Here is a 13701-nt window from a genome sequence, read left to right on the forward strand (position 1 = left end):
ACTTGACAATAGTAATGCCTGTGAATGTCAATGATGGATGCTTAGACATTGTCCTGTTGAAGATGGACGTTGCTTGTCCTGTCCGTGGTCAAGTGTTACTTGTCATTTGATCCTTGGCAACCCAGGCCTGAATGTTGTGGAGGCCTTGTTAACTATATGGATGGGCTGCCTCATTTGTCGAGAATTTGCTCATGAATTTGATCACTGTGCAGTCTTCAATGAGCATTCTCATTTCTGACTGTATGACGGAAGGAACGTCTTGCATAAATCAGTTGAAAACAGATCTTGCAGGATGCATAGAAACTGAAGAGATACCCTGCATCTAGGATGGTTGACTTACAGCAATTATAACCATCTTCATTTGGCTCCAATCATCAATTATTTCTCCTTGATGTCCGTTCACCTTAGTTTGACAGGCCTTCTTGATGCCACACCCAGTCAAAGCTGTTTATGTATTTTAGCAGACCTCCATATTTCTTTGTGATTCAATATTTTCCTGACACCACATGCCATAAGAATCCATAAATATATTGCAATTATGTGTATTTTTATTTTACAACGAGCAGAGGAAATAAAGCTCTTGATGGAAACTACAACGACTTCTCCCAATAACACAGGGTATTTTTTCCGAAGAACGAAGCAAATGAAGATAGTGACATGTAAATCGTATGCATAAATCACTATGAGCCACTTGTAGCAGTGTGCCACCACAGTTAACTGACATGGAAACTGCCTAATCTTGTTATACTTATGACCGTGAAGCTTAGCACAGCTCCAATGCCTTATTTAAGTTTGCCGACGACACCACTGTTTTTGGCCGGATCAAAGCTGGTGACAAATCAGCATATGGGGGGGGGGGGGGGCGGTGGCAAATCTGGCTGAGTGCTCGCTCAAGTACAAGCTCTCACTCAATGTTAGCAAGACCAAAAAACTGATTACTGACCACAGGAGGAGGAAACCGGAGGTCCATGAGCCAATGCTCATTGGGGGATCAGAGCTGGAGAGGCTCAGCAACTTTTAAGTTTGTTGGTGTTATCATTTCAGAGGAACTGTCCTGGGCCCAGCACATAAGTGCCATTACAAAGAAAGAATGACAGTACCTCTACTTAGAAGTTTATGAAGATTTGACATGTCATGTAAAGCTTTGACAAACTTCGATAGATGTATGGCAGAGAGTATACTGATCGGTTTGCATCATAGACTAGTAAGGAAACCAAATGTCCTTGAATAGAAAAGCCTACAGAAAGTAGTGGATGTAGCCATCATGGAGAAAGCCCTCTCCACCATTGAACACATCTACAAGGAGCACTGCAGCAGGAAAGCAACATCCATCATCAAAGACCCTCAGCATCCAGGCCATGCTCTCTTCTTGCTGCTGTCACCACGAAGGAGGTGCAGGGGCCTCAGGACTCACAGCACCAGGTTCAGGAACAGTTATTACCCCTCAACCATCAGGCTCTTGAACCAGAGAGGATAACTTCACTCAACTTCATTCACCCCAACACTGAACTGTTCTCATAATCTATGGATTCACTCTGAAGGACTCTTCATCTCATGATCTCAATATTTACTGCTTATTTATTATTATTAGTGTTTTTTTTGTATTTGTATGTTTTGTCTTTCCACATTTGTTGTGGGTGGTTTTTGATTGATTCTGTTGTGTTTCTTAGTATTTATTGTGATTGCCCACAAGAAAATGAACCTCAGAGTTGTATATGATGACATATATGTGTTTTGATAATAAATTTTCTTTGAAATTTGAACTTTGTTCTCCTTGGCTGGAAGTACCATTGTCAGTATATGTAGCCCTGAATTGAATAAGAACAGTGGCAACAGAATAGTCAGCTTCCAAATTTGTTTTGCCAGTGTTGTTGGTAGTTACATTGGAAAAAAAACTTAAAGATAATTCTATTGAAGAAAGTAATTTGTGGGAAGTTGCTAAGAAATGGTCCAGTCTGGGTATATCCAGTATTTACAGGTTTGAAGGCACAAGTGTAGAATTTGAGTTTATATTTTTTAAATATTTAAGAATTTCTTTCGAAACCTTACAAAATGGGTATATAAGCTGAAGAATCTATTTTCAATTTAAGGAATATATTTGTTAGGAATTGATTAATATTTAGTAAATAGTGTGTCTGTGAAGGAAAGGACTGAAGAGAAATCAATTAATAATGCAATGAATTAATCAAATCTTTCAATATTATTTTACAAAATGTTTCCAATGAGCCATTTTATTTCTCTTGACCATAGGTTCAATATAAAATTGTTCATATTAAAAAGAAATAATTCTATAATATTCTAATGCCTAAATATATTTTCTGGCATATTGTTCAGTAACATTATCTTCAAACTATCTCCCTCTAGTTGTTATCTACATCCAGCCTCAAAACATAGTTAAGACCATGCATCGTTTAGGCACATATATCATCAATTGCTCATTCTTTACCTGCGTAATTAATTTTCTTCTGAAAAAATTATTTTTCTCTATGACTCTGCTATATTTGATCACTGTTGCATTATTAATTCAGGCATTGAAATATAGGCCCACCATCTTATCTCTGTGTCTCTGTAAGAAGCCTGAGCACTGGGCTCTTTCAGCTTGCAGATCCATCATTGTTCACTGCACAGATTCAGCTGATTCCTAGCATGCACGCGTATGATAAAGAAATGCATCTGATTGAAATTAAAACTGACAATTCACAGGCAATCCATGGCTTGACAGCTTTATTTTCTGATAATAATGTCACTCCTAAATTATTCACTTCAAATAGGTTATTGTTGCTGTTCATTAATATCTGAGGTTCCAACTCTTTGAAGACAAGCTTCTAATTAACCTCTGTCTGTATTCAGTTCACTAGTGATACAGCATGTAAAAACTTGGCTTATAATTCCAGTTTGTTCTGTAAAATATTATTTTATTTTACATCATTTCATAAGCTTATAATATGGGCTTTGTTATCTTATAGTTGCCTTAGTTTTATTTCTGAAAAGAGCTGCAAAATCCCTTGGGATTTACCATTTAGCCATTTTGTGACTAAGTGTGAGGTGACTTGAAGTGCAAATATTTCTGTACTGGAGTCTTCAGGAAGGTCAGGTTAAGGGTACACCTAAGAATCTACAAAGTATTCTTGAAAGTCGATTTCAAAATCAAGGAGCAGATTCCTTACTTTTGTTCAGTTCATATGCTGTATTACAAAACAATTGACCATTAAAATTAAAGAAAAAATTAGTAATTTACATTTTAATGATAGTGTAATTTAACCTAACAAAGAGCAGAAGCAATTTATTGTGGAGATTATTAATGATAGTTGGTTAAAAAACAAGAACCAGTTATTAGAAAGGATGAACATAGATTTGGGGTTTAGTTATTCTGCATCAAAATGTCTCAACATAAGCTTGATTAAATTGAATGAAATCTGAACATCTCAACATGTGGATTAAATGGTTCCAAGCAGAATATTTATTTTCCATCTGTGGTAACAGTTTTTGTTTGCTGATATTTAGTCCCACCAAAGCCTCAGTTACAAACATGAACAGTTACCACCAGCCAACTTAAAATCAGTCCATGAGAAAATACCATCTCTAGTTTATTCCAACCCCTCAGATAGAAAAACTCAATTTTTTCTGGTACTTACAAATTAGAGATTTTCTACGATCTCAATTATATACATTTCCTAATAGTCCTGATAAGAACGTATTAGATGAAATTCTTAATATGAAATCATTTTACAATGGTTCAATATCCAATATTTATGATATGTTGTTGGGAATGAGAAATGATTCATTAGACAAAATCAAAAATCTTTGGGAACAAGATTTACAGACTTCAATTTCTGAAGAAATTTCTAATGAAATTTTTAAATTGGTTAATACTTCATTGTTATCTACTCATCATTCTCTCCTACAATTTAAAGTGGTTCATAGGGCTTATATGACCAAGGAAGAGTTATCTCGTTTTTATAAGGATGTATCTCCCTACTGTGATAGGTGTAACAATGGAGAAACTTCATTTATTCATATGTTTTGGACATGCCCAGTCTTGGAAAATTTTGGAAGGAAGTATTCCAAAATTTTTCTGTGCTCTTTAAAGTGAATTTTAAGCCTAATCCTTTGACTACCCTATTTGGTATTGTTGGAAAGAAAGATATCATCTTGAAGACATCTGATTTGCACATTCTGGCTTTTATCTCTCTTAAAGCTAGGAGGACGTTTTTGTTTAAATAGAAGGATGCTGTTCTGCCTAATCATGCTCAGTGGTTACGGAATGTTACGGCATGTCTAAATTTAGAAAAGATTCGTTGTTCAATTTCTGAATCTAACTAAGATTTTCAAAATTTGTGGGGGCCTTTTTTTAAATTATTTTCATAATCTTTGACTTTTTGTTAAAGTGCAGAAGTTGGTTAATAGCATATTTTATTATCTGATAAGGTTTTTTTTTCTTTTTTTACCCCCAAACAGCTTTGACTTTAGTAGTGGGTATAAATCTTTTTTTTAAATAAAATTGTTTATATTCTAACATATGAATTAATCTAGTCTATATGAATATAAAGTAAGAAGTCATTACTGTGATTCAATGTACTGTATCTGGTATTATTATAGTTTTTCTTTTGTTTTATAATATGTATTCTCTGGGACTCTGTATTCTTCTATATAGAAATCAATAAAAATATCGAAAAAGATAGAAAAACTCCTTAATAATTTTTTGCTTAATTCTTTGCCTCAGGCAGCAAGACTTTTGTCATCTTAATTTAAAAGCCCCTTCTCTTTCTAGAATTTCCCTAGCACATTGCCCTCTTCTTTTCTAATCTCCATGTAACTACCTAAGAGGCTCATTTATCTGTTGCATTTATCGGTCAAGCTGTGGCATTGAGGGAGGTCTATTCCTTGTATGATGTGCAAATGAAGCACTGCCTGCCTCTTGTGGCGGTTAGCACAGATGCTTAGATAACCTGGGCATTAAACAAAGTCAACTGTTCACTAGGTGACCTGTTTATTGGTCATTTGTATCTTTGTTGCTTGAAGGATTTTGTTGGTAGGAACTGTTTAGTTTGGTATTAGAGTTCAAAGCAGCTCACAAATTTTGATAAAGGAGAGAGTTAAAATCCAATTACTCCCATTCCTATTGGGCTTCTCTATGTGCATCACTCAAATGCATAAGAAAAACAAACACAAGGAAGAACCTTACATTATGTATATTTAGAGTGTGATTCATTGTTTATCCGTTATACATATAGCATTTATCCCTTCAGGAATACTAATATCATTTATGGTGTGTGCTAACGTCCTTTAATTTGAAAATAATTTCCTCCTTCTTTAAGTGTCTGGGTTTAACTAACTTAATTTGATTATGTATAATGAGCCAATGCATTAGCTCAATCAGCCCCAGGAACTCTGCATATAATTACACAAACATTTATTATAACATCGCCAGCAATGATTCAGAAATCGGTCCAGAAAGCAACAACCAAAGTTGTGGCTGAGCAATTAATTGCATCAGCGCTGCGGATATGCCTTCAGAACTCTTGGCAGCAGTAGGACAGATGCCATCAATACAGTGCCTATTAAAAGTATTCACCACCTCCCCCCTGGAAGTTTTTGTGTTTTATTGTTGTAGAATATTGAATCACAGTGGATTTAATTTGTCTTTTTCATGTCAAGGTGAAAACTGATCTCTACAAGGTGATCTAAATTAATTACTAATAAAAAACACAAAATTTTACAAGGCTGGTTGGTGGTGTAGTGGCATCAGCACTGGACTTTGAGGGGTGATCCTAAGTTCAAAACTAGCTGGGCAGTTGCAGTATCTGAGCAGAAGAAAGGCCTGGTAAAAAAAGTAGCTGCTTTTACAAGGGTGTTGCCTGGATTGGAGGACGTACCTTATGAGAATAGGTTGAGTGAACTTGGCCTTTTCTCCTTGGAGCGACAGAGGATGAGAGGTGAGCTGATAGAGGTGTATAAGATGATGAGGGGCATTGATCGTGTGGATAGCCAGAGGCTTTTTCCCAGGACTGAAATGGCTAACACAAGGGGCCACAGTTTTAAGGTGCTTGGAAATAGATACCGAGGGGATGTCAGGGGTAAGTTTTTCACACGGTGAGTGGTGGGTGTATGGCATGCACTGCCAGCGGCAGTGGTAGAAGTGGATACAATAGGGTTTTTTAAGAGCCTCTTAGATAGGTACGTGGAGATTAGAAAAATAGAGGGCAATGTGCTTGGGAAATTCTAGGCAGTTTCTAGAGTAGGTTACGTGGTCGGCACAACATTGTGGGCCGAAGGGCCTGTAATGTGCTGTAGATTTCTATATTCTATGTTCTAAAATAACTGATAGCATAATTATTCACCTCCCCCCTTCGGGTCAGTATCTAGTAGATGCACCTTTGGCAGCAATTGCAGCCTTGAGTCTGTGTGGATAGGTCTCTATCAGCTTCGCACATCTGGACACTGGAATTTTCTCCTATTCTTCTTTACAAAATTGCTCAAGCTCTGTCAGATTGCATGGGGATTGTGAGTGAACAGCTCTTTTCAAGTCCAGCCACAAATTCTCAATTGGATTGAGGTCTGGACTGTGACTTGGCCCCTCCAGGACATTAACTTTGTTGTTTTTAAGCCATTCCTGTGTAGCTTTGGCATTATGCTTCGAGCTGTTGCCTGGCTGGAAAATAAATCTTCTCCTAAGTCGCGGTTCTCTTGCAGACTGTATCAGGTTTTCCTCCAGGATTTTCCTGTATTTTGCTGCATTTATTTTACACTCTACCTTCAAAAGCCTTCCAGAGCCTGCTGCAGTGAAGCATCCCCACAGCATGATGCAGCCATCACTAAACTTCACGGTAGGGATGGTGTGTTTTTGGTGAATGTGCGGTGTTTGGCTTATGCCAAACAGAGCATTTAGTTTGATGGCCAAAAAGCTCAATTTTGGCTTCGTTACACCATAGAATCTTCTTCTAGCTGACTTCAGAGTCTTCCACATGCTTTCTGGAAAACTCTAGATGAGATTTTATGTGAGTTTTTTTCAAAGGTGATTTTCTCTTTGCCACTCTCCCATAAAGTTGTGACTGGTGAAGAACTTGGGCAACAGTTGTTGTATGCGTAGTCTCTCCCATCTCAGCCACTGAAGCTTGAAACTCCTCTGGAGTTGTCACAGGTCTCTTGATGGCCTCCCTCACTAGTCCCCTTATTGCACAGTCGCTCAGTTTTTGAGGACGGCCTGCTCTAGGCAGATTTACAGCTGTGTCATTTTCTTTCCATTTCTTAATGTTTGACTTAACTGTACTCCAAGGGATATTCAGAGACTTGTAAGTTTTCTTGTATCCATCTCCTGACTTGTGCTTTTCAGTATTTTTTTTTCCACATAGTTGCTTAGAGTGTTCTTTTGTCTTCATGGTGCAGTTTTTGCCAGGATACTAACTCACCAGCAGTTGGACCTTCCAGATACAGGTGTATTTTTACTACGATCAATTGAAACACCTTGACTGCACATGGTGATCTGCATTTAACTAAAACCAATTGGCTGCACCAGTGATGATTTGCTGTGCCATATTAAGGGGGGGGGGGGTGAATCCTTATTGAATCATTATTTTGTGTTTTATATTTGGAATTAATTTAGATCACCTTGAAGAGATCTGTTTTCACTTTGACATGGAAGAGTCTTTTTCTGCTGATCAGTGTCAAAAAAAAGTCAAATTAAATCCATTGTGATCCAATGTTGGAAAACAATAAAACATGAAGACTTCCAAGATGGGGGAGGTGGGGGGAGAATACTCTTTATAGACTCTGCACAATGAGCCATATGCAAATAGATGATAAAGGTGCGAAGTCGTAATGCAATCACTTATAAAAGGTTTGCATTCCTGGATTAAGTTTCATAAAGTGAAGTTGGAAAGGCTGGACAAAATGAATTGTAGGCATTTTGGTACAATGTGTTCCTGTAGACAGAGAAAAGCACACAATGCAATAGAGGGTAAGTAGGTATAGAATTTGAAAACATTATTCCCCAAAGGATTAGTGGTGTTGTAATGAAACTTCATAAATTGAAGAGCATCTTATAGCAGAGAAGTGTCAGAGCTATTCCCGTGAAGGACTTGGTTTCTGCCACTGAGTATGTTCTTACATAACTCACCATGTGAAGAATTGTTAGATGATTAATAGAGTCTGTGGTCTTCCAGCAATCAATTACTGCATCTTTCACAACCCTATCCACTGCAAAGTTACCATTCAGTATTCAGCTGTTCACCCAGTAACCCCACACCATTAAGCAGGATTTTATGTTCAGCGCTAGTTGTTGTGGTGTAATGTGCAGTATTGTGGTTTCAGTGTTGTTTGTGTTTGTGTCAGAACTTGGGTTCATTCCTGCTAGTTTGAGTGAACTCTTTTGTCACTGATTTTTCTTGATTTGCTCATCCCAAATAAAAGGCACTGGATCAGTAGGGACAATGAATGGACATAGATGTTCGTACCCTTGTGTGCTGGGAATTCACGGTGGTGCCATTATGTTGGCTGAATTAGGTGAATTTTTGTATTTTTTTCTTAATAGAGTGGGGTTCCTGCACTTTCTTCTGAATGTTAGTACTAAAGCAGGCCATGCCTTATTGAGGCCAACAATACTTTATTCCTCTTCATGCCACCTTTTTTGTGAGCTGTAAGGTAGATACCAACACTGTGTAGGAGTTTAATTAAAAATCTCAATGATAAACCACTTAGTGTTGAGGCCAAGAAGTTTCAATTTAGCCTCATCCAACCAGAAGATCTTCATCCATATCTTTACAGAATCTTCTAAGTGATGCTTTACGAAATCTTTACAGACAAAGATATGTTTTTTTAAAGCTGAATGAATGTCATAAATCTACTAATGTGCATCAGTGAGCACATTATTAGATTTACTGTACCATTCCTACTGTAAAGTATGGTGGAGGTAGCATCATGCTATGGGAATGCTTTTCAGCAGCAGGGACTGGAAATCTGGTCAGGATTGATGGGAAGATGAACGTTGCTAACTATAGAGAGATCCTGGATAAAAACCTGTTGGCCTCTGCAAGAAAGCTTAAACTGGGGAGGAAGTTTGTCTTTCAGCAGGACAATGACGCAATGCACACTACTAGAGCAACCGTGGAGTGTCTTGAAATGAAGTCAGAGTCCAGACCTTAACCTGATAGATTGCTGTCTATCAACACTTCGCAACTAAGCTGTCACAGTTTGGCCCAATTTTGCAAAGAAGAATGGGCAAATCTTTCTCCATCTTGTTGTGCAAAGCTAATAGAGATTTATGCAGAAAGACTTCTGGCTGTGAGAGGTGATTCAACTAAATACTGAACAAATGGGGTTGAATACTTTTGAACTGCTGACATCTCAGTTTTTGAATTTTTAGTTGTTCATGCTTTTCAATTTTCCCTGATATTTGGGCTCTACTGTGAAAAAAGGAGCGGTGGTCCACAAACAAAAAATTCTCAGTTAAATTGATTAAAATCCTTGGTTGTAATCCTCATTTATGTGATCAAAGGTTGGGGGCTGAATACTTTTTCCAAGGCACTGTATGTTGATAACAAATTTTGAACAGATTTTAAAGCATGCAAGAACAATGGAATAAATTTAGCTGGCTGGTGTGAAGAAAAGAGAACCATAGATAGAATAAATGTCCTGTTATTACAATGTAACATTCTCTAGCAGCAACTACAATTGAAGTTATTTTAATCCCTGAGTTAAATCAATGATTCCAGAGGCAGAAGCTATCCCATTATCCACAGCACAAGAGAAACTCATATTTAGCAGCTTGTAATTGTCATGTTCTGAAAACATGGAGATTACTGCATGAGGAATCTCGGTAACTGTTCTGTGGCTGCTGAATTCTATCATTCCACATTCGATGTGTTAAAGCTGTGCAAGGCCAGTCTTTGATGTTGCCTTTGATAACGGAGACCAAACACTAACTATAGATTGATATTTTCATGGCCATTGCAGTAAGCGCATTTAGCATTAAAATGAATATCAAGAAGCAGCAGAAGAGACTTGTAAAGTGGAGGTGTATTCCCAAAAGCATGATCACCCATATTCGTATTTCATCTTTGCCAGTCTTTTTATAGGTTCTAATTTCAGCATGAGACAATCTAGATCTTACTGGGTTTTTAGGTACATAAATGACATGTGGTAATAAATCTTTGCCATTTAGACACAGAGGGAGAGAAAATAGCTGCTCTCCGTCTGCATTTAGTGTAATGTCCTAAAGAGATGTAATTTCCTGTGCATAAGCACTCTTAAGTAATTTACTAAGAAGCACCTTTTAAAAATGTAACCTTTGGGATTTTCAACAACTCATTTTGTTTCACTTAAAATTGATAAGTCGCGGAAATTTCTGTCAGCTTCTGACAAAGAAATTTATGTCGTTATTAATGTGCTCTATTTTGCTTCCTGGCTTCCAATAGCTAAAGCTTCAAGTAATAAATCTTCACAGTCAGTATGAGACTTTGTCTCAAATCTTTTTCTTATTTATAATGAATGATTTAATTGACATACAGGCTGATGACCTGATGGTTTGGGCACCTGTTTCAGAGGTCGCATGCTCTATAGTAATTAGACCATTGTAAAAAGATTGATTGGAAAAATCTCATAGTTCCTAAGTGAGTTTGAATGAAAACTCACTGGAAAACATGTTTCATTGTTGTTTGCCTTTTGCACATTCACTCTCAGCAGATCCAATTAGTTCATGGACTTCTTTGCCACTAAGAGTGAGGGCGTTGTTCAAACACTCTTTCTGCTCCCTTCCCTCCCCCTAAATCCACTGGGAGAAACTTCTACCTATCCCCCTTGCCCTGCACTTGCATCTTTGTCTACTTTTTCTCCTACCCCTTAATGTGTGTCTTGCCAATGAGATGCTCCCTTGAACCTATTCCCTTCAAATGTGATGGATCACTGTGCTTCTCTTCCTGACCCCCATGTTGGCTGAAGTGAAAACATTTCCGTTTCCACCAGTCCTGCTTCCCCCATCTTCAAATCTATTTCTATCATCATGTTCAAGAAGTTGAAGTTTAAACTTTCCTCCTTGTAAGCAGCCCAGCCTTTCTTTTCTCTGTAAGGTCTGTGAATGTGATGTGACCATAAAGATTCATACCCCTTTTTCCTGGCATTATACTGGGAAGCATGACATGACTGATGTATATGTCTCACAAATGAAAAATACAATCTTTATGGATTTTATACAATCTGCATTGGGGTGACAGTGATTACAGTTTCAATTTAAAAAAAGCAACATGGAATTACTAGGTATTTGAATTCTTAATTTCCACCCATTTAGTAATTTCAATACCTTTTTACATTGAGATACAGCACAGAATAGGCCTTTCTGCCCTTTGAGCCGTATCAACCCAGCAATCCCCCACATTAATCCTAGCCTAATCATGGGACAATTTACAATGACCAATTAACCCTGCAACCAGTACGTCTTTGGACTGTGTGAGGAAACTGGAGCACCCAGAAGAAACCCACATGGTTACTGGGAAAACGTACAAACTTCTTACAAGCAGCGGCAGGAACTGAACCTGGGTCGCCGGTTCTGTAAAATGTTGTGCCATCCACTATGCTACCTTAAGTATGAAATCTGAATGTCGGACTAAAAGCAATTGCCAACGTGAAATCTTTGGGGATAGTGCTTAGGAGATAACAACCCAGTAGAAAAATTGTCAAAAATGCTTAATTTTTGACAGGGTGCTGGAGATGACAACAATTATACAGTAGGTTACTCTGAATGTGGGGTATGTTCTGAGTTCCCCCTGTTCGAAACACATTGCAGCGTAAGTTATTGAAAGGTCTCTGAAGGGTACATGGTGGATTGTAACTGATTAGTATTGGGTCCGGGTCAGGTTACTTTGATGGAAGAGGGCTCCTTCAGAGCACAAATTTAGAAGTCTGGGCTTCTTCACATGTCACACGTTGTTGGTAGTTGGCATGATTCAGACCGTACTGGTAGTTGGGCAGGGTTACTCTGGAAGGACCAAGTAGGTCCACTAGCCAGGTGGAGCTGGGAAAGCTACCTAGGGAAGGGAGGGGGAATGAGGTTGGTGACTCTTCTCCCTGGTCTTGGACCCTTCATAATTTCGAGCCTAAAGTTTTGCCCTTTCTCAATGACTGTTACGTCTCTTTTCCAGAACTCCTGCTATGATTGGATGCTCGTTTGTGGTGAATAGATTGTTTTTTGGTGAAATCGGGTTGCTGGACCCTGGAATGGATGTTTATGGCGGGGAAAACATTGAACTGGGGATAAAGGTCAGTCATTTTCCTCTTTAAAGTTTGTTGAGATGGAGTGTTAAAAAGACTGCTCATTTTTTACCTTTCTTGCCTGTAGTTTTGTGGTTTCTATATTACTAGAAGAAATGTTATCCAAAGGTAAGAGTAACAAGGCCACAAATCACGCTCTCACATTGAGATTGTATCTTGCTGTTGAAATCAATGTCCCTGTTGGCTTCACACACAAAAATAACAGAACACTGCACCACAGAAGCAGCCATATGGTCCATCAAGTTTGTACTGGCATATTCCTCCATTGGAGCTGTCAAAATTTCCCTGTTCTCTTCAAACAAGGTATGATTTAATTTTGGCTTGCTTCAAACCTAGCAAAGAATATCCCTACTCAAGTCATTCTGGGCCTTAAAGAATGTTTTTTATGATCAGCCTGTTATAATTCTTGTCAGTAAAAGTCGTGTCATTTCATTACTGTCTTGCCAAACAATGAGAACAAGTTAGTAATATTTCTGGAGTCATAAAAGACCACGGATGCTGGAGTATTGGGCAACAAAAAACTGCTGGAAGAACTCAATGCGTAAGGCAGCATCTGTAGAGGAATCAGCTAACTTTTCAGTTGACTGTCCATTTCTCTCCACAGATGCTGCCCAACCTGTTGAGTTCCATCAACATTTTTTTTTTGTAGCTTAGCAATATTTATCTTATCCCAAACCTTCATAATCATGAAGAATTTGTTGGGCCACTGTTGTCCTTTTAACTGCATTATGGGAGTAATTTCACTGAATAGGCTTCAGCCATTCAAGACAGCAATTCAAAGTTCAAAGTTCAACGTAAATTTATTATCAAAGTACATATTGGTCACCATATACAAACCTTGAGATTCATTTTCTTGAGCACATGCTCAGTAAATCCAAAGCCATAATGGAATCTATGAAAGACCTCACTAATAATGTGACAACCAGTATGCAAAAGATAACAAGTCGTGCAAATACAAAAAGAAAGAAAAAAAGGATGTAAATAATAAATAAATAAACAAATAAATAAATATCAAGATCATGAGATGAAATGTCCTTGCAAGTGAGTCCATAGGTTGTGGGAACAGTTTAGTAATGGAGCAGGTGAAATTCCGGAGCCTGATTGTTGAGCAGTGATACCTGTTCCTGAACCTAGGGGTATGAGTCCTGAGGCTCCTGTACCTTTTTCCTGATGGCACCAGTGAGAACAGATTAGGACCTGGGTGGTGGGGCCAGATTAGGACCAATGACGGATGCTGCTTTCCTATGACAGCACTTCGTGGTGACACTGTAATGGACTGAGCCGTATTCACTACTTTTTGTAGGATTTTCCATTCATGGGTATTGATGTTTCCATACGAGGCTGTGATGCAGTCAGTCACTATACCCTCCACTACACGTCTACAGAAGGATGTAGAGGGCTGTCTTTCTTTCTTTGTGATTACACTTATGTGCTGGGCCC

At 38.2% G+C, this 13701-nt stretch overlaps 1 protein-coding gene across 1 annotated transcript in view; it reads left to right on the top strand.

Moving 5' to 3' along the window:
• The window catches only part of galnt17 (polypeptide N-acetylgalactosaminyltransferase 17), a 453499-nt gene that overhangs the window by 281582 nt on the left and 158216 nt on the right, over positions 1-13701 (top strand). Inside the window, exon 6 of the mRNA XM_072242791.1 lies at positions 12132-12249. Within this exon, the coding sequence (XP_072098892.1) occupies positions 12132-12249 (118 nt within the window). The remainder of the gene's footprint in view (positions 1-12131; positions 12250-13701) is intronic.

Source organism: Mobula birostris, chromosome 25, assembly GCF_030028105.1.
Source record: "Mobula birostris isolate sMobBir1 chromosome 25, sMobBir1.hap1, whole genome shotgun sequence".
Lineage (NCBI taxonomy): Eukaryota > Metazoa > Chordata > Chondrichthyes > Myliobatiformes > Myliobatidae > Mobula > Mobula birostris.